At 37.0% G+C, this 10753-nt stretch overlaps 1 protein-coding gene across 2 annotated transcripts; it reads right to left on the bottom strand.

The window, feature by feature from the left end:
• On the bottom strand, positions 6038-8960 carry LOC109226449 (ABC transporter I family member 1). 2 transcript variants are annotated; one of them, XM_019391196.1, is made up of 3 exons: positions 8861-8939; positions 8705-8747; positions 6038-7255 (listed from the first exon to the last, which is right to left on the bottom strand). In XM_019391196.1, exons 1-3 carry the CDS (start codon positions 8874-8876, stop codon positions 6427-6429), a joined length of 888 nt encoding a protein of 295 aa, XP_019246741.1. In that variant the 5' UTR covers positions 8877-8939; the 3' UTR covers positions 6038-6426. The 2 variants fall into 2 exon arrangements, with proteins under 2 accessions (XP_019246741.1, XP_019246743.1); XM_019391198.1 differs by lacking the exon at positions 8705-8747 and having other exon boundaries at positions 8861-8960.

Raw genomic sequence — 10753 nt, 5'->3', positions numbered from 1 at the left:
GCTTAATTTTGCTCGCATTGGAGAATATGACGTATTTCGTGGGGGAGTCCCAGTTTGCTTAATTTTGCTTGCATTGGAGAATATGATGCATTTCCTGGGGGAGTCCCAGTTTGCTTAATTTTTCTTGCGCTGGGGAATATGATGCATTTCCTGTTCATGTATCTGGGAGAATGCTCCCGCTTCTATTCCATTTAGAGCAATAGTTAGTTAAAACAAAATAAAAGCATTTGTTACCTCAGTTTGATCACGTTCCTTTCTCCGGTTATGTTTTTAGTGGCCGCTACCAATTTGGCGGGGCTGTCCGCTTTAATAATGTTTTATGTCTACGGTGAAAGTTTTGAGCAGTGAGCTCAGGTGAAAGTTTTGATCTTTTCCGACGACCCATATGTTCTTCGATGCTAGAAATATCTATTCTTCTCTTCACAACCACTCTATTTTCGATACACGTTTCCAGAAGAAAAAGGTAACGAACAGAATTGAACTACCATATTTGAAGTTAAATAAAGTGAACCACAGATCACTGATCTTGCAATTGTCATACGTACAACTAAAGTCATACGTACAATTTCGTTAATAAGCAGAACATTGAGAAGATGGTTAGAGTAAGTTTGGGTGAATCTGCTGGGGTTGACATACGTACAACTAAAGTCATTGAATTTCCTCATACTTGGGGTGATTCAGCGATTGCAGAAGCTCTGTTACTTCATGTTTGTTTTTACTTGCCTTAATATATTGTGACCAGAACGTAACTAGTATGAATGAAGATTCACCATGTAACTAGTATGAATCAAGATACGTGGTANAAACCATGAAATTTCGAACCTGGAAACTTTACAGTAAAACGAAAAAAATAGAAATTTAAATTACAAAAAAATAGTAAATTTTTTTTTTTGCGGGGGGGAGGGGGGGGCATGTGGGGGGTTGGGGGTGGGTGGTGCAGAAAAATGAAAAAACAGAAATTTGAAATTGCAAAAAAAAAAAAATTAAGGTAAAAAAAATATTTTTTTTGCGGGAGGGGTAGTAGGGTGGGTGGTAACGGAAAAACTGAAATTTGAAAAAAAAAAACCCCTTTTTTGTAGAGGGGGTGGGGTGGGTTGGTGAGGGTTGGGAAGGTTGAGAATGAGCTTTGGAAAATGTTTTCCCTTCTCTTGATAGGGAAAATATTTTCCTCCAATTGGAGGAAAATGAATTGATAAGGAAATTAAGCCAACCAAACATGGAAAAATTGGAAAACATTTTCCTTCATACCAAACATGTTTGACTCAAAAGAAGTTAAACTCTTTTTAAGCAAATCAATCAAATAGATGAAGGGGTAAATCCTAGTTAAAGATAATTAACTCTAGATCCGAGACGAATAATATGAGTAGAAAAACATAGCCGAGTATAAATATTGGGCGTGATTATAGCCGGATTTAATAACATAAATAAAGATGCATCGAATAACATTAAATGGCAATAAAATGTAGATAAAGGAAAAGATTCACCCGATCTTGAGTGAGTCGGATCTTCTTTCATTTGATAAAGATGAATGATAGACAAAATACAAGAACCATTAGACCCTTTTTGGATCTGATGAAGGTTTTGGATCACAGATCATCTTCTCTCTTTTGAGAGATATGTTTACATATTTTCTAGAAAGAGGGAGAGGGAGACAGAGAGAGAGCCCCCCCTTAAATGGGAAGTCCTCCCTCCTATTTATAAGAGGGGTATCCATAGAAAATCCTAGCAGAAGGTACAATTTAGAGAGAATATTCGGTAGAATATTCCTTTTGAGTATTCCAAAGCAAACTAGCAGTTTCATGACTGTCCGTCCTCGGCCTGTCCGACCTTGGCTTGTCCGACCTCGGCTTTATTGATGACAGTCCGACCTTGGCTTTATTGATAACGGTCCGACCTTGGCCGAACGACCTTGGCTTTATGTCTTCGCGTGCCGAATTTCTTTGGTCTAATTTTGACCCATACAGTTAGTCCCTCCGCTTATCGAGGTCGTCTCTTGGTCGAGCTCAGTGAGCGGACTTCATTAATTGAAGTTCGAGAAATTCGGATGGGGAGGTCGACTAGTATGGGTCGCAGTTGAGGATGCTGATGCCGATGCCGAGGGAGAATATCTTGAAGATGGTGGTGAAGAGAGTGGCGATGGTGACGCCGAGTGAAAAGATAGCTGTCTTTTTTGACCATTGATCCGGGTCGTATGTAATCTGTGACTATTTGCGCAGTGACTTTGTATAAATAAGAACTTTTCGTTGTTATTTGCCTTGTACTTTTCCATGTTTTCGCTTTTCGCGACTTTGGTGCGAGGTAGATTCCCGCATGGCGAGTCCCGGTCTTTCCTTCGCTTTATATTTTCTGACGGCACTTGGCCTTAGGGACATTTCGAATTCTCTTCGGCGAAGGCCCATGGCCTTAGAGGGTATTATTTTGATTTTGTCGGAATATTGACCCGTCATTGTTCGATCGAGGTCGAACTCTTCTTCTTTGGCGAAGGCCCTTGTCCATAAAGTCGATTCGGACGAGGCCGAAGGTTGTTTCGGACGAGGCCGAATGTTGGTCGAGGTCGAAGGTTGATTCGGACGAGGCCGAATGTTGATTCGGACGTGGCCGAATGTTGTTTAGGACGAGGCCGAACGTTGATTCGGACGAGGTCGAATGTCGGTTCGGATGAGGCCGAATTCTTCTATTTGGCGATGGCCCTTAGCCTTAAAGGGTGTTATTTCGACTTATCGAAATGTTAACCCGTCGTCGTTCGATCAAGGTCGAACTCTTCTTCTTTGGCGAAGGCCCTTGGCCTTAAAGGGTGTTATTTCGACTTATCGAAATGTTAACCCGTCGTCGTTCGATCGAGGTCGAACTCTTCTTTTTTGGCGAAGGCACTTAGCCTGAGTCCCAGTTCGAGCGAGTTCGAACTGTTAATCTTTGATGGCAAAGGCACTTAGCCTTAATCCCAGTTCGAGCGAGGTCGAACTGTTAATCTTTGATGGCGAAGGCATATAGCCTGAGTCCTAGTTCGAGCGAGGTCGAACTGTTAATCTTTAATGGCGAAGGCACATAGCCTGAGTCCCAGTTCGAACGAGGTCGAACTGTCAAACTTTGATGGCGAAGACACTTAGCCTGAGTCCCAGTTCGAGCAAGGTCGAACTGTTAATCTTTGATGGCGAAGGCACATAGCCTGAGTCCCAGTTCGNCAAGATACGTGGTAAATCATATTTATGAACAGAACATGGAACTAGAATTGAATTCTAAATCTAGAGGAAACTAAAATTTTAACTAGAAAATCCCCACAGACGGCGCCAAATTGTTTGACTCAAAAGAATTTAAACTCTTTTTAAGCAAATCAATCAAATAGATGAAGGGGTAAATCCTAGTTAAAGATAATTAACTCTAGATCCGAGACGAATAATATGAGTAGAAAAACATAGCCGAGTATAAAAATTGGGCGTGATTATAGCCAGATTTAATAACATAAAGAAAGATGCAACGAATAACATTAAATGGCAATAAAATGTAGATAAAGGAAAAGATTCACCCGATCTTGAGTGAGTCGGATCTTCTTTCATTTGATAAAGATGAATGATAATACAAGAACCATTGGACCCTTTTTGGATCTGATGAAGGTTTTGGATCACAGATCATCTTCTCTCTTTTGAGAGATGTGTTTACATATTTTCTAGAAAGAGGGAGAGGGAGACAGAGAGAGAGCCCCCCTTAAATGGGAAGTCCTTCCTCCTATTTATAAGAGGGGTATCCATAGAAAATCCTAGCAGAAGGTACAATTTAGAGAGAATATTCGGTTTATTATTCCTTTTGAGTATTCCAAAGCAAACTAGCAGTTTCATGACTGTCTGTCCTCGTCCTGTCCGACTTCGGCCTTATTGATGACGGTCCGTCCTTGATCTGTCCGACCCTGGCTTGTCCGACCTCGGCTTTATTGATGACGGTCCGACCTTGGCTTTATTGATGACGGTCCGACCTTGGCCGAACCGACCTTGGCTTTATGTCTTCGCGTGCCGAATTTCTTTGGTCTAATTTTGACCCATACAAAACACACCCTAAAAGTTGAAAAAATCTTCATTTCATTCTTTAGCTTTTTATCTATTCAAACTTATATAAACGGACAGAATACAAACTAACTAATAAAATATATTAACAACATTAAAATTTTTTACATACGATTAATGTATATAACTTAAATCCTATATAATTACCAATCTCCTCGACAATATGCAGTAAATCATATGCTTCCAAAGAAAATAATTGTACAATATTAGGGACCCCCAAGCACATGCGTCCTGTAATTATTCAAGAAACACGACATGATTCACAACATGATATATGAACTTAAGGTTAGATGAGAACAATAAAACCACGTTACAAAAAATCAAATGAAATGACATATTTAGTTCTAGAGTCGTATTTGTTCATGTTGCTTTCACAATGTTCAAAAGAGAAAAAGTCAATTTAAAAGTTAGAGAAATGTCATAAAAGATAATTCTTTTTTCCACAATCATTTGTTTGGGCACAATGGGTTTTGGTAAATAGTTGGAAAGGAACTTTTGGTAAGAAAACTTTCAATTTTGAGTTGTGTGTGCAATTTTCTAACCTAATGCACTTATCTCTCTCTTTTTTTTCTTTCTTTTTTTTAAATCATTTGACATTCGGAATCTACTGTCCTTGTCAATTTGAATTCTCGTTGGGTAAGCTCGCTAAGGAGGTAAAGCGCCAAGTGCTCCTAGCTCTTACCAAGAAAACTTAAACTCGAGACCCCCTGCACACCACTAACACTTATCTTTTTTTTTTTTTTTTAATCATTTGACGTTCGAAACTGATCATTGTCCTGATTAATCTGAATTCTTGTCGGGTAAGCCACTAAGGAGGTAAATGCCAAGTGCTTCCAACTCCCTACTAAGAAATTCTTCATTTCTAAAACTTAAACTCGAGATATCTTATCAAGACCGAAGAAATCTCAATCATCCCACACACTATGGTGGTCACTAGTTGTGAAAGTCAAATGCTCTCATTGTCCTGATTCATCTGAATTCTCGTCGGGTAAAACCGCTAGGGAGATAAACGCCAAATGCTTCCAACCCTTACTAAGAAATTCTTCATTTCCAAAACTTAAACTCGAGATATCTGATCAAGACTGAAGAAATCTCAATCATCCCACACACTATGGTGGTCACTAGTTGTGAAAGTCAAATGCTCTTATTTTATAGAGTTTATTACAAAGCTTGAAGATCAGTATCTTACTTGTTTAGATTTGTACTAGGTTGGTTGCTACCACAATCTTGTTTTATAATTGCATCAAGAATTTAATCTACACTAAGTTAGTAGCTACCACGTTCTGGTTTTATAATTGCATCAAGAATTTGTGAGGAGATTAGGCATAGTTGGCTTCCATTTCAACAAATGAAACTTATAAATCGCTTTCGGTATACGCGATTTATTGCATGTATAATAACGTCAATCTATTCTTTTTGTCATGTCGCATTCTAATAATTCGTTTTGTATGTCTATGGTATTCTCTAAAAAATAACACACCTGATACCACTGGAATTATCGAGCCAAAAGTGCAAATTTTGAGGAAAAAGAATTCTTACTACAGCAACCAAATAACAGTGTGTCCAAAAGCTGTTACCGAAGCCCGCTCAGTGCTCAGTTTGCTGACGAAACAAAGATAAAATCCAAGACATCTGGTGTTAATCTCTGGACAACTTTAGACTGCAACCTTATCTTAGATACCTCCTGTAATGTCCAAATTTGTTACAAAAGCCAGATCAGTACTGAATCTGCTGACATGATAAAGATGAACTCCCAAACATATCTCTAATTCTCTGCTCCAAACTAGCATACAAGAAACCAAGCTACATGACATGACAATAAGAGAGCACTATATCTGATGCAAGGTGCACTCCACACATTTCTTGTGGCAAATTGTAGCCTAAAATGAGAGGAACTAACAAGCAACAAGTCAACAACTATTATTACTACGCCTCAATTTCAAGTAAGTTGAGGCTTGCTTTATGAATTCTCATTTACCATGTCGCTTCATTTAAGCTCATCTCATACCAATATTATACAAATCAACAAACAACGACAACAACTCAGTAAAATCCCACAAGTGGGGTCATACAAATCAACAATAGAAATAAAAAGTACTAGAAATTCTCTATACTTTCTACCGGAGAAACTAACAAAGAAAAATTACTGAACCTAATCCTAAACATTTTACGTATATAAATCCTATAAAAAATAATAGTGCAGAGTTTTATCCCGTGTTGCACTTTTATTAAGAATGAAATGAAGTGCAAACTCTGATGCCACCACAAGAAAATTTGGCACAACACACACTTCTGTAGTTCTCTCTAATTGCATGCTCCCTTTTAAATTCATCACACAGTCTCTTTAACTTGGATTATATTTTCTGAAAGATCAGTCCAGGCCACCTCGATCAAGCATGTCTACCAAAGTCATCCTTCTTGGGAACCTTGGTGGCAACCTTAAAAACATTGCATCCTCAATCTGAATAGGCAGATGGGTGGCGACAATGACAATACCACCCTTTTTTCTGTGCTCTGCAATAATGTACTCGAGCAATTTCACACCTTCGTCATCCAATGCTACTGAAGGTTCATCAAGCAACCAAATAGGCCGATCAATTGCCAACAATCTGGCCAGTTGTACCCTTTTCCTTTGACCCATAGAAAGCATTCGTGCTTTATCGTTTACTAATCTTCCAAGCCCCATAAGCTGCAAAGCTGGCAGAGATCTTCCTTGCTTGCCTTCAAGAACTTCGAACCATTGAACATTATCAAGGACTGTGAACTTCTCTTTGATAGCGTCCTTAAGAGAGAGCCAGTTGAGCTGAAGTTTGTACTGTTGAAAAACACCTGAATCAGTGATATCATGACCATTCCAGAGTATCTCACCAGCTGATGGTTTCGAGAAACCAGCTAACATGCGCAAGAATGTCGATTTACCAGAGCCATTAGTGCCTGTTAGTACAAGTGCACCACCATCATGGAGGGAAACATTTACATTGCGCAGTATTTGTTGAGCATTTCTCATGCAAGACACATTGTTCAGCAGAAGTCGAGGAAGGGGAGGTCTACGCAAAGACATTGTCAAGTGAATGAAGGACACTGGATATAAAACTTCCTTGGTTGAGCATCCACAGAGAATAAAAAGAAACAAAAGGTTGCTGAAGCTCTTTCGAATCTTACAGGAGCTCAGAAGAAATTGCGAAACAAATTCTGTAATTCTGAAAATTAAAAGCAAAAGTAGGAACTTCATAAGTTTCAGCAACTCTGGACATGTAACCAGTCAGTTCAAAACAGAAAGCAGATTATGCTAAATCAAAGTTCACTTGTTAATTATGAGCATTTAGCTACGCAAGCAAATATAAATTAGTATAGTGCATGAACTCCACTAATTAATAGAATTCTCATCGAAAGGACATCATCTGGAACATCAAATCAGACAAGAAAGCAGCAGAATCAAATCAACTAATGTGCTTTACCACAGTCTGACGAAACAAAGAGAAAATGAAGATGGAAGAGGATTTCTCATTTTTTGGCATTTGCAACACTCTTGGATGCTACTAAGTCACTGAATTTGCACTTGATAAATTAATTTCCCTCATATGGAATTTCTTGTCATAGAAGCACATCTAGAGAAACCGAAAAAGATTTGCTCCACATCCTCCTCATAGCTCCCCATCCCTCCAAACAACCAAAATCATATAAAAAGTTATTTCATTAGCAAAGGCAATCCACATTGTTCTAATTTTCTAGTTTTCCACTTTAATCAGAATGACTATCAAGAATTGCTATCCTTTCTTAGCTGTCGCTAAGACGCTAAGCACTACGCATCACTATAATCAAGGTAAAGAATAAAGGCCTCTAATCATATTTTTCTCATCAGATTACAAGCAAAGAGGTGGAGCAGTCCTGCAGATCCCGCACAATGTAAAACAACAGTAACCAATTTGTAGCTTAACAAACGTACACACTAACATGGCTTCTCAAGAAAAGCTATAAGTTGAACGGAACACAATTCTTATAAGCGGATTAAATTCCAAAAGAATTCATTCTTAGAAGCATTGGATGAAAGATTTCCAGAGAAAAGAAAGACGGAAAAAATGGAGCGATCATACTACCCATACCAAGCTAAATTCACCTTGCTGTTTGATGGTCTTTCCCGAAGATAACCTTGAAACTAAGAGATCTTAAGAAACCTAACAATTCACTAAATCTTTAATTTTTGTTCCTTCTAATTGTCCCCCTTAATTTAAGTTTCCTAATCAGTAGGGACGTGTTCTCCTAGGCACCACTAACAGAGCTAGTTTGGAGAAAGGGGATTCAATTGCATTCGCCGAAAAATAATATTATGAAAATAGGGTAAAATATAGTTCTTTTTGTTAATATAAGTTGTTGAATCCCTTGACATGCGGGAAAATCCTAGTGAAGTAGCAAAGTGGTTCAAAAATTGCTTTTGATCAAAGGTTAATATCCCAGGTGTGACATTTTTGAATCCCCTTTGTATAAAATCCTGATTCAAATAGTCGATCTCAACTAATTTGACATTAAAGACAAACTCAATTGATTGATGTTAATTCTCCTAATCACTTCCTAGGTAATTCACATGATAATTATTAGCAAATAAAAACTAAAAGCAAAACTTAGAATTTTTAGGCACAATTCTAACTTACACTTCATTTCCAGTAGCTCCAACTTTTTGGCTAATACTCACAGCTTCAGCATTTCATAAAACAAGTTATGACCTTTCTAAATAAAATAGATAAAAAAAGATAGAAATGGAGAGAAGACAATCACAGTATATTTCTAACAGCAAGAAATGGACTCACCGCCGCCCGCCGTCATCCGCCGCCTCGCCGCCACTCGAGCAACAAGCTGGAGGAGATTTCGGTCTACTTGATTTGGGCTGAGATGTTGAGATTTAGAAGTTAAAATATCATCGTATAGCCAGTTTTTACACTGGTCAATGAAAAATAGCCAGCGTTTATCAAGTTAATGAAAAATAGCCATTATTTTGCTGCAACAGGACCGGTCCAGTATAATATACGGGAGTTCTGGTGCATTTGTGTACGAACTCCAGCATATTATGCTGGAACGGTATACTTTGCTAACTCCTGTAAAATTTGCGGGAGACTGGAGCACCAGTGCTCCAAACTCCAGTATATTATACTGGACAATTATACTTGCTGGAACTCCCGTAAAATTTGTGGGAGTTCCAGCATAATTATGCTTGAACTCCCGTAAAATTTGCGGGCGTATTTTTCCGGATTTTGAACAGTGTTTTCGCTCAGATTTAAAGTGGCTAAATTTCGATAACTTTTGAAACTTGGCTATTTTTCAACGACCAGTGGTAAATCTGGCTATTTTTAAATTTCTTGCGATTTAGAATAACGGATTATTATGGGCTGAGCCCAAAGTAAAACTTAATGGGCTTTTAACACATTTGATAGTTCGACCAACGCAAAGCAAAAGTTGTGAGACATGGGAAAATTTTACTCTATAGCTGCTCTCAAAATTATAGTAAAAAAATATATATATTTGTAGTATGTAAATTTTAAACACCTTAGTGGATATCGAATATAAATATTTTTTGCCGTAGGCTAAAAGTGATTTTGCTCAGGTCGTGTCGCAGCCTTTGTAGTTGAAGAGGGCGAATTCGTCAGTAGTAAAGTTATAAAATGGAATCAATTAGTTCCAACGAGTTCTTAACTTTCACTAAAGATTCTTATATACATTCCTCTATAGATATGAAAATATACAACTTTTTTATTTTTTAATGTACGTATATTATACATGTATGATATAAGGAATTAATAAAATTATTATTACTACTATATTTTAATATCACTATACAAAGAAATAACGAAATTATTTAATTAATTTAAAAGATCAAACGATAATAGAAAAAGATAATAAATTTATAAAAATTAATTGAAATTACAATTATATTTGACATCAATGTACTTTTGAAGCAATATTTCGTATTGAAGTTTCGTATCGACGTTTGCCCTAATATATAAAGCTAGAAAATAGAATGAAGTTAGAAAAGGTGTTAACTCTGATTACTATTCTCTTTGTTCCAAATAGTTATTATGTTTTGCTTCGCAACGATCAATTAATTAATCTTTGAAGTGAATTGGATTAGATTAATTTAATATTTTAAATTAAAATTTAAATATTCAAAAACATTTTAAAAAGTACTATAAATTATAATTTTCTCATACTAATACAATGGAAAAATAGATTTTGATAAATTGGTCTAAATTAAGGGGTGACAATTTGAGCCCAAACCCATTTGAGCCGCCCAAGATTGGGCTGGTTGTTGACCCGCCCATTTGTTGAACTCAACTTATCTTGACCCAACTCATTTCAGTGCATCTAAAGTTGGGCTGATTTTCAGCGCAAATTGATACATAAGTAATTTTGCTAAAATAACTTTAATTTTTGGGGAAGTTACGCCATATACCTATCTACATAGCCTCTTTACACCATATATCTTAAAGTTAAAAATCCTTAAAATAATTACTTCATATATCTTCTTTATCCAACAACCACAATTATATAGGATAATATCCCTTAAATATAGCCATAACTAGAAGTAATGAATTGAGTATTGCTATTTACCTCTCTTCTATCAAAGCCAATTACTCAAATTCATCATATTCCTAAAAAATACGTTACCTTTTGCAATACAAACTCTTCAAAGTAAGAAATTAAATATG

Source organism: Nicotiana attenuata, chromosome 6 (assembly GCF_001879085.1).
Source record: "Nicotiana attenuata strain UT chromosome 6, NIATTr2, whole genome shotgun sequence".
NCBI classification, from domain to species: Eukaryota; Viridiplantae; Streptophyta; class Magnoliopsida; order Solanales; family Solanaceae; genus Nicotiana; species Nicotiana attenuata.
The sequence above is the reverse complement of the archived record's forward strand: the minus strand, read 5'-3'. Positions and strand labels throughout refer to the sequence as shown.